Raw genomic sequence first — 15141 nt, 5'->3', positions numbered from 1 at the left:
AGTAGGAGTAAGCTGCTATGTAAGGAAAGAAGTTGTATTTAGTATGACCAAGTCATGACACCTCACCCCCACACACAAAACAATGTCAAAGCTAACGGCAAAATGCAGTCGCATATGGTTAAGAAAACACATGAGAATCATTTATGTCAAAATACTACAAGTAGCTATTATGTTCTTCAATTTGTCCTGCAATTTAGGAATTGCAAATTTGCGAAGAGGGTTCAAAGGTACAATTCACTTATCATTGCATGTTCTAAATTTATCAGCATAAATATTCATTTATAGAATAAAAGTTAATAAATAAATTTAATTTGTACCTCTGTGAAATACGATTATTTTTACATTTATGGGGTTCTCTAGTTTAGTCCTCTTAAAATTTCTTGATCCACTTATACAAAAAGGTCAATACGTACCCATCAACAAACTAATCCAGGCCCGGTGCAGTGGCTCATGCCTGTAATTCCAGCACTTTGGAAGACTGAGGAGGGTGGATGTCTCAAGGCCAGGAGTTGCAAACCAGTCTGGCCAAAATAGCAAAACCCTCTCTTCACAAAAAATACAAAAATCAACCAGGTATGGTGACACATGCCAGGAACCCAAGCTACTTGGGAGCCTGAGCTACGAGCATCACTTGAACCTAGGAAGCGGAGGTTGCAGTGAGCCAAGATCATGCTACCACACTCCAGCCCGGATGACAGAGCGAGACTCTGTCTCAAAAAAAGAAAAAAAAAAAAAAAAACCCTAGTATGAAAGTATCAAAAACTAGAAGTCAATTTCCAGAGCCTTTTTATATATCATTAACCTGCGTAATTCAAGTTTGGAATAATGGTTATTGAAAGTAATGGTTTTGGTGTTCAAGGAATGAATTCGACAATTGCTTTGTTGCTAAAACTTATTCTATTTGTTTTACTATAAGTTGTTAAACTAGCGTTATGAAAAAGCTCTTATAAAAAACTTAGCTTCAAGAAAAAACAGACATTTCTTTGACACAGAAATATAGCTCCTTTCATCAAATAATAATAAAACATGCTTAATCTCTAATTTTTCCCTATTTTTAATTTTTCAGTATGACATCCTGTAATATATTTAAAGATACCAAGTATATATGCTGTTTCCCCTGAGAGATGATTGATCAATAATTAAGACAATTCAGGGATACAAACTCTCTAAGACACGTAAAATTTATGTCTAACCATTTTAAGGCTAAATATGCATGACCATATTGCATGTATGCATTTTAGAAAAAAAGTACTTAAAATCATAATCAATACTCTTTAAATTAAAACCTGTTTTAATTACAATTAGGTCGTTCTAGATTCAGTAATATCTTTAAAATTTATTTCTGAAACACTGAAGAAATCTAAGAAATTCAAATATGAGAATTGAAACCATTAATTCATCTGCTTGTTTTAGGTAAAAATAGGATAAGTGTACATCCTGAATAAGTGCAAAGAAAGCAGAATGCCACGAGATGGGAAATGAATATGTAACCAAAATATTTCCCTTTGTAAAGAAAATACCAGGCTTTAACCTGGTTGCTAAGACAAGACAAAAAAGCAAAACAGACACAGATGAAACATTCAGAGCTATCTCATCATCAAGGAACCGTCTATCACTTGGCATTTAGGAATCCTAGGTGTGGTTGAAAACTCCGGTTCTAAATTGTGATTCGATTATCCCTGAAGTTCAAAATCCACACAGAGGAACCAACTAGGGAAATACAACCTTATCCATGATTTTAATTACTATTATTTTTATAAAGGAGTGCACTGGAGATTTTAGAGTCAGGACAGGGCATATGGCATAGCTCTAAAGATTAGTGAGCCACATTTGTAATGGCTATCGAAATGTGTGGGAGTACATACTTTTATTTTAAGTACATCTCCTCAGTGAAAGTGTTATGAATTGATCAGCTTAGATATATACTTAAGAGAATAATACTCAATATAAATATTCACTGATTTTCATACCCAGATGGTATAATGGTATGCCAACATTTTTGTAATTTGTAGCTTAGCCATCTCAATATTTCTTGATCCACTCACGGAGGAAGATGTACAAAACTCATCAGGAATAGCAAATACGCTTTCAATATTGACATATTTGTTTCAAATTTAGTTGCAACAGACTTCTTAAATATCAAGAACATTTTCTATATTAACATCAGTACAGTAGCTACGTATAACAACAATTTAAGTATTCAAGTAAAACATTCTGAATTTTCTTTCTTCTTCTTCTTCTCTGGCTAAAAATGTACTCAAAAATAAGAGCAACATAATGCTTTCTCCTGACCCTTTTCTGTCTTCACCTTCTATATCCGATTGCTCTTCCTCCACATTTCTCCCACCAAAGGCCTCTCCTCTTGCTACTCAGAGCAAGGTCCAAGGACAACCAGCATCAGCATCGCCTGACAACTTATTAAAAATGCAGAATCCCAAGTCGGCTGAATCACAGTGTGAATTGTTAACAAGGTTTCCAGCTGATTTTCTAACGTCTGAAAACTTCTGGTCTATACGGAGTGTATGTGACAAATTACATACACGTGTGGCCGTGCATATATGCTTATTCTCACCTACTGCAAATACAACACAGCTCTCCATGGTCAGGTGCTTCCATCCCTAATGGCTTCCCACCAGTGAGAAAGACGGGAAGAGTCACAACATTTTTAAGCTAATTCTCTGGTAAGTTCTGGTACTAGAAGGTCACTTTATGTTCTTCCCAAATTTCTAACCATACCCGATCTTTTCCTAAAGAATCCTTTCATTTTACCATCCTCCATTATATTAAACCTGCTTCTTGTTCCTTCCTGTACTCTGTGTACTGTCTGTCTTTCTCAGTCTTCATTTCCTCTTTTACTACTGTCTTCTTTCTTATTTTCTCATTTTCCTCAGGTCTTGGAATATCTTGAATTCAAACTAATAATTCAGATAACTTTCAGCGCTCTCAATGTAGTCTGTTGCTAAAATCTGATAAGATGTACAATTTACTACCCATTTCAATTCTGTTTTTTTCTATGTTTGCATTTAGGAGGTGATTTTCTTTGGCTATTAGGGGATATTCCTCCTCATCAGTTTAGAGAAATATTTGGTCAAATGACATTTTAAATAAAAAATGATTCTTACCTTCTAATTTTCCACTTATTGTATCGAATTCTTTTCGATGTGTAGCCTTGGGTAAATACACATCATTCTGTAAAAGATTCTCAAGGAAATTCTGTTAAAAGTAATATCAATAAATAATTTCAACGGAGAAATCCCAATAATGAAGAGTATCAAAATTTCCTAAACAAACTCTTTTGGAAAAACACAGTTTCCTACTTTACAAGCAATTCGACTTAAGAGCAGACGTGTGTTGAAACCCAAAACATTTTGATAGAAAACCTCAAGTAACACTCTCTACATCAAGCTTGTCTGTACGTTCATGACGCTATGAACTTGGTTAGTGAGAAGGAAAAACAAATCACATTCACGAAATAATTCACTCCTGCGTATTTCAAAAAGTAACTCTCTCAAAAATATCTAACTTGTGTTGTAGTCCTCATCAAAAATAAGCATGACATTTCAAACAAAATACAATACACTTGCTAGTTGCCATAACACATACCGCATTAAACATTTAAACTATTCATGATCAGAGAGTCGTTTAGTGTTAAAAATGATGCATGTCATGAAGAGAACTTTGAGAGTCTGTCATATAATGTATGCACAGAATGTTGAAAAAGTTGCTTTATTTCAGTAAACAGGGGCTTAAAACAAGCAACGAGTTTCTGACAAAATTTATGCTGATCGGAAAAGTGCTTCAATAGAATGTAAATGCAGTAAGAAAGAAAAATTATGTCATGTCTAAACGAAAGCAAACAAATATTAAAATCTTTTTGTCTGATGACAAATCAGATAAAATCTACTTGTCTATTGACTTCCACCCTTTGCTGTTACCACCAGGCAGCAGCTGCTTATTTCTAAGAGGTCACACATTGTCCACGTCTTTCCACAGCTGTGACCTTAAAATACATCACTATTATTTGACGCTCATGCTGCTGCAGCTTGACTGCCTGCCATAAAGGGACTCGAGGAGTTCTTTTGTGAAAATAATTTATATTTTTCAAAAGACTACTCAACCAATACTCTTGTTATTATAGTCCCACAAGGTTTCCTATTCTTCACGCTTTTCTTTCTCCTAAAATGATCCCTCAGGTCTATACTGAACAAGAAAGAAATGTCAATGTGTCAATTCCCAGCATTAATTTTTCGGGCCCCAACCTTTACAATACTGCAGTTTAAACTGTCTCTCTACGAATTCAATTAGAACTCTTGTACATCTAGATATACCATAGAATCATAAATTTGTCCTCAGCAGGACTCAGTGTAATTCTTTCACTTTTAGACAAACTTATTTCAGATCCCACGTGAATTTCTAGTGACTTCTAAGCCTTATTTTTTACACTATACCACACTGGCTTCTTAAATTAATCCTAGAAATTACCAGAACTTCACTACGAAGCAGTAATCTACTTAGCACATAGATTCTCTATAAGCATATTCTGAAAAATATCAAACATAATTTGGGGGGGGACATATGCGGAGGTGAGAAAATAAAGTCTAAGCCTCTGATTTTATATTTTCGTATCATGAAACACTAATATTTTTAAAAAATCAATTATACACAGTACCTCAAAATTCAAATAATCTTCTTCATCGTCCTTTTGTTTGGATTCTGATGGGAACTTCTGAGCTATAAAGGTTAATCACAGATACATTCATGAGAACATTTCTCTACTGTAAACTTTGAAACACATACAAATCTACTTTCATTCACAAATTTGAAGTTTTCTCCCTCTATAGACAGTATATTCTTTTTGTCGATTACTGTCACTACTTCTATAGTCAATCCGTTAGAATTGAAATCTAAAAAGCCTGAAAATTAACATTATAGCATTCATTATAATGCAGAAAAAAAGAAATTTGACTAACTCGTATGAATTTTTTATTTACAAAGCAGTCATTTTCTCTTCTCCCATGAAACACAGTAAGTTCTATACTTGCTGTTCTTTCAGGAAACTTTAATTACCTATAATCTCCCATTTCGTTGTACATATTCATTTTGTAGTATTACTTAGTTTGACTGACACTGCAATTTCTATTACAGTAGAGACTTATCTAAGTCAGTAGATAAAACTAACTCGAAGACTCTGAAATCTGCATGTTTTCATTTTTATTCATTACTTATCAGCATAAAAATTGTATAGTTAAGTATGGTACAGCCATACAAGGGAATTTTATACGCAAACGAATATGAAAAAACACAGTTAATTGTGTCCATTATGGGTGTCTCTAAAAATTATCATGTTGATCACAAAAGAATGTTGCCAAAAATTACACTGTACACCCATGTACGCATTAGAAGTTGAAAAAATAATTTTACATATTAAATATGAGCACGCACACACGTTGTGAAATATTTAAACATGCATCAGAATTGTTTTAAAAAGTAGTTTAGAATATTGGTCACTTCTAGACAATAAGTGGGACTAGTGTAAAAAGACTCTGGGGCCGGGTGTGGTGGCTCCGGCCTGTAAAGCCAGCACTTTGGGAGGCCGAGGTGGGCGGATCACCAGGTCAGCAGATCCAGACCATCCTGGCTAACATGGTGAAACCCCGTCTCTCCTAAAATATACAAAAAATTAGCCGGACGTGGTGGCGGGCGCCTGTAGTCCCAGCTACTCCGGAGGCTGAGGCAGGAGAATGGCGTGAACCCGGGAGGCAGAGCTTACAGTGAGCCGAGATCCCGCCACTGCTCCCCAGCCTGGGCCAGAGAGCGAGCAAGCGAGCGAGACTCCCTCTCGAAAAAAGGAAAAGAAAGAAAAAAGAAAATTTAAGACATGAAAACAAATTCTACACATAGTCTATAACCACACACATACGCTGTGAGGTTTTGTTTGTTCCTTCCTTTGCTTTTTGAGATGGAGTCTCAGTCTGTCACTCAGGCTAAAGTGCCACAAGCTCTGCTCACTGCAACTTCTGCCTCCTAGGTTCAAGCGATTCTCCTGCCTCAGCCTCCAGAGTAGCTGAGATTACAGGCACCCACCACCACAACCGGCGATTTTTGGTTATTTTCTGTAGAGATGGCGTTTCACTATGTTGACCAGGTTGGTCTGGGACTCCTGACCTTCAGTTATCTGCCCGCCTTGGTCCCCCGAAACGCTAGGATTACAGGCATGTGTCACCGTGCACAGCCTGGTGTAAAATGTTTCAAACGTGCCTGGGAATGACAACCAAAACTAATTCAGGCTGTTTTGTACCTCTAGGCAATTAATTACAGTAGCATAAAAAGTGACTCAAATGCTTTAGAGTCACTCTTCTAAAACACTGTGTCTAGCAAAGAGCCATCAAGTCATGATTTTTTAAAATTATAAGTCACACACACACACAAACACACACACACACCCCACACACCCACTCAGTCACCGAATCAGAAGAACAGAAACTGATTTTCTTTCGATTCTCAGAGTGACAACACTCACAACTGTCATGTCAGCAAGTGAAACTTTCCTCTAAGATCAGAATTCCAATCAGCGTTTGAACCACTGCAAATATTTCACAGTCTCAAAATTCACCTGCCTGAAAACCAAGCACGTACAGAAATTGCAAATTGGAAACTTTATACTATCAGGACATTAAAGTTGAACCACATGAGGTTAAGCAGAATGTTTTTTTAAACTCTTAATCTTAGGCTTCTAAATGGCATTTTCTCAAACATACATACAAACATTGGCATTATTTGGACCAAGATTTCCCGTCAAATTTTGAAAAGAAAACAACACTGGGAATAAAAGGGCTCTCAGCATTTCAAATATTTTAGTGTTCTTCTTTCCAGAGTAAAATTAAAACTACAAAATTTACCTGCTTTGACTGTTTCTCTGTCCTTCAATTCTAAGGCTTTATTTGGATGAGAAGCTTTCATTCCACCGGTAGGCTAAATGGGTTTGGAAATAAAATAATTAATATATAATGTATACTTCATAAAATATGTAGTTAATATTCAAGATAAAAATAGAAAAGTTGTTACCTGCAGAAGACCATCTTTATCAGAAGACTCTAAAAGAAAAGGGACATATATAATTGATAATATGCAAGCCTGACAAAGCCTACCAAACATTCACACAGTGTGAATATGAAGATGAATCCTCATGCTTGGATGGAAAAGGGATTACACTAGGTTGTGGGGTCTTTTGGGTTATTGTCTTTGTTAACATGCCAACGTGACAGAAATATCCCTAAGAAAATTTAACGAAAAAATGTCATCAAACACGCTGTGAAGATTTCCACAGTGAAAAGATATTTAAAGTGACAATCACTAAAGCAGAAAAATCCTAATACCAGTAGGAGTAAGCTGCTATGTAAGGAACGAAGTTGTATTCAGTAAGATGACCAAGTCATGACCCCCCCGCCCCCCAAAAAAAACGAGATGTCCAAGCTGATGGTAGAATGCTATGGTATACAGTTAAGGAAACACATGAGAAACACTTATGTCAAAATACTACAAGTAGCTCTTATGTTCTTCAATTTGTCCTGTAGTTTAGAAATTGCAAATTTGCGATGAGGGTTCCAAGGTACAATTCACTTATCATTGCAGAGAATGCTCTAAATTTATCAGCATAAATATCTACTTATAGAATAATAGTTAATAAATACGTTCATTTTTGTACCTGTGTGAAATATGAGTATTTTTACATTTATGGGGTTCTCTCATTTAGTCCTCTTAAAATTTCCTGATCCACTTATACAAAAAGATCAAAGCATACCCATCAACAAACTAATCCAGGCCCGGTGCAGTGGCTCATGCCTGTAATTCCAGCATTTTGGAAGGCCGAGGAGGGCGGATCTCTCGAGGCCAGGAGTTCCAAACCAGCCTGGCCAAAATAGCGAAACCTGTCTCCACAAAAATACAAAAATCAGCCAGGTATCGTGGCACATGCCTGGAACCCAAGCCACTCGGGGGTCTGAGCTACGGGAATCACTTGAACCCAGGAGGCGGAGGTTGCAGTTAGCCAAGATCATGCCACTGCACTCCAGCCTGGATGACAGAGCGAGATTCTGTCTCAAAAAAAAGAAAAAACAAACAAACAAACAAAAAACCTAATATGAAAGTATCAAAAACTAGAAGTCAATTTCCAAAGACTTTTTACATATCATGAACCTGTGTGTTGCAATGTTAGAATAATGGTTATTAAAAATAACAATTTCAGCGTTCAAGGAATGAATTCTACAATTGCTTTGTTGCTAAAATTTATTCTATTTGCTATACCATATGAGTTGTTAAACTACTGTGCTGAAAAAGCTCTTATACAACACTTAGCTTCAAGAAAAAACAGACATTTCCTTCACATAGAAATACATCCCTTTCATCAAATAATATTAATAAAATACACTTGATCTCTCAGTTTTCTCTACTTTTTTATTTTTCACTATGACATACTTTAATATATTTAGAAAAATCATTTATACATGTTGTTTCCCTTGAGAGATGATTGATCATCTCTCAATTTAAGGCACTTCAGGGATATTAACCCTCTTAAACACATCAAATTTATGTCTAACCATTTTAAGGCTAAATATGCATGATCATATTGCATGCATGTGTTTTAGAAAAAAAGTGCTTAAAATTGTATCCGATACGCTTTAAATAAAAACCTGCTTTAATTACAATGAGAAGGTCATTCTCAAGTCATTAATATCTTTAAAACTTACGTCTGAAGCACTGAAGAAACCTCAGAAATTCAGATATGAGAATTGATACCATTAATTCATCTGCTTGTTTTAGGTAAAAATACGATAAATGTATATCCTCACTAAGGGCAAAGACAGCAGAGTGCCATGAGATAGGAAATGAATATGTAACCAAAATATTTTCCTTTATATAGAAAATAGCTGGCTTTAACCTTTCTAAGACAAGATAAAAAAGTAAAACAGGTAGAGATGAAACATTCAGAGCTATCTCATCATCAAGGAATCATTTATCACTTGGAATTTAGGAATTCTAGGTATGGTTGAAAACTCTATTTCTGGATTGTGATCTGATTTTCCTTGAAGTTCACAATCCAGGAAATACTACCCTAGTTATTTTCTTTTATTACTTTTATTTTTATAAAGGGATACGCTGGAGATTTTTTAGAGTCAGGACAGGTCACATGGCATAGCCCTAAAGATTAGTGAGCCACATTTTTAATGGCCATTGAAATGTATGGCTGTGCATATTTGTATATTAAATACTTCACTTTTAAATTCTAATATAGCATGAAGCAGGACATACACTTAAAGAAAGGCTTGTTGGCATTTCAAATTATATTTATGTTGCTTTTTAATCATCACGAAGAGAGTCTAATTAATCTTGGTGCTACGTGAACATGCAATATGCACACTATGAAAACTTTTTTTGTTGTTGTTTTTTAGACTGAGTGCTGTCCTGTCGCCTAGGCTGGAGTGCAGTGGCGCGATCTCGGCTCACTGCAAGCTCTGCTTCCCGGGTTCTCGCATTTTCCTGCCTCAGCCTCCCGAGTAGCTGGGACTGCAGGTGCCCGCCACCAAGCCCGGCTAATGTTTGTATGTTTTCGTAGAGACGGGGTTTCACCATGTTAGCCAGGATGGTCTCCATCTGCCGACCTCGTGATCCACCAGCCTTGGCCTCCCACAGTGGTGGGATTACAGGCGTGAGACACTGCGCCCGGCCTGAAATTTTTTTTTTTTTTAATTTATTTATTTATTTATTTATTTATTTTTTTTTTTTTTTTTTTTTTTTGAGATGGTGTCTTGCTCTGTCGCCCAGGCTGCAGTGCTGTGGTGGGATCTAAGCTCACTGCACGCTCCGCCTGCCGGGTTCACGCCATTCTCCTGACTCAGCCTCCCGAGTACCTGGGACTACAGGCGCCTGCCACCAAGCCCGGCTAGTTTTTTGTATTTTTTAGTAGAGAGGGGGTTTCGCCGTGTTAGCCAGGATGGTTTCGATCTCCTGACCTCGTGATCCACCAGCCTCGGCCTCCCACAGTGCTGGGATTACAGGCTTGAGCCACCGCGCCCGGCCTGAAATCTTAAAATAAATTAAAGGCGAGCTAATCGCCGAACAAAACAAAGTTGCTGTGGAATGACAAGAACACGGTGTAACCATTTATATATGATGTTTGCAAAAAGTGTTTATACCAATATGTATATGCTGAGTGATGAGGAGAGAAGTGATCTTGAATCAGAGGAGCAAATCATGACACTGAGAAAATAAATGCAACAGCTGGACGGAGAATGCTACGCTGTGTCCTCAACGCAACACATTAAAATAATATATATCATTGTATTGCAAGCATTCATCATGCTCTTTACCATGTCCTGTCATTGAGAAGGTACACCGTTCAGATGAGAGTTCAATTGGATGTAGAATTCACATCTCCTCAGTGAAAGTGTTAATGAATTGATCAGCTTGGATATATACTTAGAGAATAATACTCAATATAAATATTCACTGATTTTCATACCCAGATGGTATAATGGTATGCCAACATTTTTGTAATTTGTAGCTTAGCCATCTCAATATTTCTTGATCCACTCACGGAGGAAGATGTACAAAACTCATCAGGAATAGCAAATACGCTTTCAATATTGACATATTTGTTTCAAATTTAGTTGCAACAGACTTCTTAAATATCAAGAACATTTTCTATATTAACATCAGTACAGTAGCTACGTATAACAACAATTTAAGTATTCAAGTAAAACATTCTGAATTTTCTTTCTTCTTCTTCTTCTCTGGCTAAAAATGTACTCAAAAATAAGAGCAACATAATGCTTTCTCCTGACCCTTTTCTGTCTTCACCTTCTATATCCGATTGCTCTTCCTCCACATTTCTCCCACCAAAGGCCTCTCCTCTTGCTACTCAGAGCAAGGTCCAAGGACAACCAGCAACAACATCACCTGACATCTTATTAAAAATGCAGAATCCCTAGTCGGCTGAATCACAGTGTGAATTGTTAACAAGGTTTCCAGCTGATTTTCTAACGTCTGAAAACTTCTGGTCTATATGGAGTGTATATGAGAAATTACATACACGTGTGGCCGTGCATATATGCTTATTCCCACCTACTGCAAATACAACACAGCTCTCCATGTTGAAGTGCTTCCATCCCTCACGGCTTCCCACCACTGAGAAAGTTGGAAAGAGTCACAGTATTTTTGCACTAATTCTCTGGTAATTTTTGGTATTGGAAGGTCACTTTAGATTCTTCCCAAATTTCTAACCATACCCGATCTTTTCCTAAAGAATCATTTCATTTTACCATCCCGCATTATATAAACCTGCTTCTCGTTCCTTCCTGTACTCTGTGTACTGTCTGTCTTTCTCAGTCTTCATTTCCTCTTTTACTACTATCTTCTTTCTTATTTTCTCATTTTCCTCAGGTCTTGGAATATCTTGAATTCAAACTAATAATTCCGTTTCCTTTCAGCACTCTCAATGTAATCTGTTGCCAACACATGATAAGAAGTACAATTTATCACAATTTCACTTCACATTTTTTCCATGCTTTGCATTTAGGAGGTACTTTTCTTCGGCTATTTGGGGATATCCTTCCTCATCTGTTTATAGAAATACTTGGTCAAATGTCTTTTTAAATAAAAATGGTTCTTACCTTCTAATTTTCCACTTATTTTACTGAATTCTTTTTGATGTGTAGCCTTGGGTAAACATTCATCATTCTGTAAAACATTCTCAAGGAAATTCTGTTAAAAGTAATATCAATAAATAATTTCAACGGAGAAATCCCAATAATGAAGAGTATCAAAATGTCCTAATTAAAATCTTTTTGAAAAGCACAGTTTCCTACTTGACAAGCAATTCGACTTAAGAGCAGATGTGTGTTGAAACCCAAAACATTTCGATAGAAAACCTCACGTAACGCTCTCTATATCAAGCTTATCTTTACGTTCATGATGCAATGAACTTGGTTAGTGAGAAGGAAAAACAAGTCACATGCACGAAATAATTCACTCCTGCGTATTTCAAAAAGTAACTCTCTTAAAAATATCTAGCTTGTGTTGTAGTCCTTATCAAAAATAAACACGACATTTCAAACAAAATACAATACACTTGCTAGTTGCCATAACATATACCGCATTAAACATTTAAACTATTCATGATCAGAGAATCGTTTAGTGTTAAAAATGATGCATGTCATGAAGAGAACTTTGAGAGTCTGTCATGTAATGTATGCACAGATGTTGAAAATGCTTCTTCATTTTGGTAAATTGGAGCTTAAAACAAGCAACATGTTTTTAACAAAATTATGCTGATAGAAAAAGTGCTTGAATAGAATGTAAATGCAATAAGAAAAAAAATGTCGTATATAAATGAAAGCAAGCAAATATTAAATTCTTTTTGTCTGATGACAAATCAGATGAAATCTCCTTGTCTATTGCCCTCCACCCTTTGCTGTTACCACCAGGCAGGAGCTGCTTATTTCTAAGAGGTCAGATATTTTCCATGTCTTTCCACAGTTGTGACCTTAAAATACATCACTATTGTTTGACGCTCATGCTGCTGCAACTTGACTGCCTGCCATAAAGGGACTCGAGGAGTTCTATTTGTGAAAATAATGTATATTTTTCAAAAGACTACTCAACCACTACTCTTGTTTTTATGGTCCCACAAGGTTTCCTATTCCTCACACTTTTCTTTCTCCTGAAATGTTCCCTCAGGTCTATACTGTACAATATAGAAGTGTCAATACACACATTCAAGTCCCAGGCATTAACTTTTCAGGTACCAACTTTTAGAATAGTGCAGTGTAGACTCTCTCTCTATGAATCCATTTAGAAATTTTGTACATCTAGATATACCACAGAGTCATAAATCTGCCCACAGCTGGACCCGGTATAATTCTTTTGCTTTTAGACAAACTTACTTCAGATCCCATGTGAATTTCTAGTGACTTCTAAGCCTTTTTTTTACACTGTACCCCACTGGCTTCTTAAATTAATCCTAGAAATTAGCAGAATTTCACTATGAAGCAGTGATCTACTTAGCACATAAATTCTCTATTAAGTGTATTCTGAAAAATATCAAACATAATTTGGGGGTGACATATGCAGAGGTGAGAAAGTCTAAGCCTCTGATTTTATGTTTTTGTATCATGCAATACTAATATTTTTAAAAATCAGTTCTACACAGTACCTCAAAATCCAAACGATCTTCTTCATCGTCCTTTTGTTTGGATTGTGATGGGAACTTCTGAGCTATAAAAGGTTAATCACAGATACATTCATGAGAACTTTTCTCTACTATAAACATTAAAAACATATACAAATCTACTTTCATTCACGAATCTGAGGTGTTTTCCTCTGTAGCTCGTATATTCTTTTTGTCGATTACAATTACTACTTCTGTAGTCAATCCATTAGAATTTAAATCTAAAAAATCTGACATTTAATGTTATATCATTCATTAAAATGCAGAAAATTATATTTAACTTGTGATCCCTACATCCATAAAGTTCACATTTCATGCACAGGGTCCAAGAAACCAAATCATACCTTGGTATGTCACCATTTTCACTCATTTTTAGAAGTGTACCCTGAATGGTTTCAGAGATCTGACAAGTCGCAACACTGTAGCTCTATAATGTGTGGGTCACAGTTCGAATTGTTAGTGGAATGTATGACTGCACAAGGAAATACTTTAAATATTTTAGTTTTAACTTCCAATAACTAAAAATTCAGTATATAAAACTAACTTAAAGACTGAAATCTGCTTGTTTTCATTTTTATTTATTATTTATCAGCATAAAAATTGTGTAGTTAACTATGGTACATTCATACAATGGAATTTTATAAGCCACCTAATATTTAAAAACACAGTTAATTGTGTCCACTATGGATATCTCTAAAAATTATAACGCTTATCGAAAAACAATGTTGCCAAAAATTGTATTGTACCACCACATACGTATTAGAAGTTGAAAAATATTTTACATATTAAATATGACTATGCACACCTGTTGTAAAATATTTAAACATGCATAAGAATAGTTTTTAAAGATAGTTTATTATATTGGTTTCTCATAGGCAATAAACAGTACTAGTGTACATCCCAAAGGACCTCTTCAAGGAGAACAACAAACCACTGCTCAGTGAAATAAAAGAGGACACAAACAAATGGAAGAGTATTCCATGCTCACGGATAGAAAGAACCAATATTGTGAAAATAGCTATACTGCCCCAGGTAATTTATAGATTCAATGCCATCCCCATCAAGCTACCAATGAGTTTCTTCACAGAATTGGAAAAAAACTACCTTAAAGTTCATATGGAACCAAAAAAGACCCCGCATTGCCAAGACAGTCCTAAGCCAAAAGAACAAAGCTGGAGGCATCATAGTACCTGACTTCAAACTATACTACAAGGCTACAGTAACCAAAACAGCATGGTACCAGTACCAAAACAGAGATATAGACCAATGGAACAGAACAGAGCCCTCAGAAATAATACCATACATCTACAGCCATCTGATCTTTGACAAACTGGACAAAAACAAGAAACAGGGAAAGGATTCCCTATTTAATAAATGGTGCTGGGAAACTTGGTTAGCCATAAGTAGAAAAATGAAACTGGATCCTTTCCTTACTCCTTACATGAAAATTAATTCAAGATGGATTAGAGACTTAAATGTTAGACCTAATACCATAAAAACCCTAGAAGAAAACCTAGGTAATACCATTCAGGACATAGGCATGGGCAAGGACTTCATGTCTAAAACACCAAAAGCAATGGCAACAAAAGCCAAAATTGACAAATGGGATCTAACTAAAGAGCTTCTGCACAGCAAAAGAAACTCCCATCAGAGTGAACAGGCAACCTACAGAATGGGAGAAAATTTTTGCAATCTACTCATCTGACAAAGGGCTAATATCCAGAACCTACAAAGAACTCAAACAAATTTACAAGAAAAAAACAAACAACCCCATCCAAAAGTGGGCAAAGGATATGAACAGACATTTCTCAAAAGAAGACATTCATACAGCCAACAGACACATGAAAAAATGCTCATCATCACTGGCCATCAGAGAAATGCAAATCAAAACCACAATGAGATACCATCTCACACCA

The 15141-nt window shown here is 36.0% G+C and overlaps 1 protein-coding gene across 1 annotated transcript; it reads right to left on the bottom strand.

The window, feature by feature from the left end:
- Positions 1 to 83: 83 nt before the first annotated feature.
- Positions 84 to 13277, bottom strand: LOC140711081 (ankyrin repeat domain-containing protein 30B-like). Its single transcript, XM_073014000.1, has 6 exons — positions 13211 to 13277; positions 11670 to 11760; positions 7066 to 7094; positions 6900 to 6972; positions 4670 to 4731; positions 84 to 3213 (listed from the first exon to the last, which is right to left on the bottom strand). Exons 4-6 carry the CDS (start codon positions 6958 to 6960, stop codon positions 3073 to 3075), a joined length of 264 nt encoding a protein of 87 aa, XP_072870101.1. The 5' UTR covers positions 6961 to 6972; positions 7066 to 7094; positions 11670 to 11760; positions 13211 to 13277; the 3' UTR covers positions 84 to 3072.
- Positions 13278 to 15141: the final 1864 nt, after the last annotated feature.

The sequence above is a fragment of the Chlorocebus sabaeus genome, unplaced genomic scaffold, assembly GCF_047675955.1.
Source record: "Chlorocebus sabaeus isolate Y175 unplaced genomic scaffold, mChlSab1.0.hap1 unalloc_scaffold_1488, whole genome shotgun sequence".
In the NCBI taxonomy this organism is placed as follows: domain Eukaryota; kingdom Metazoa; phylum Chordata; class Mammalia; order Primates; family Cercopithecidae; genus Chlorocebus; species Chlorocebus sabaeus.
Note: the sequence above shows the minus strand (reverse complement) of the source record. Positions and strands in the feature narration are given on the sequence as shown.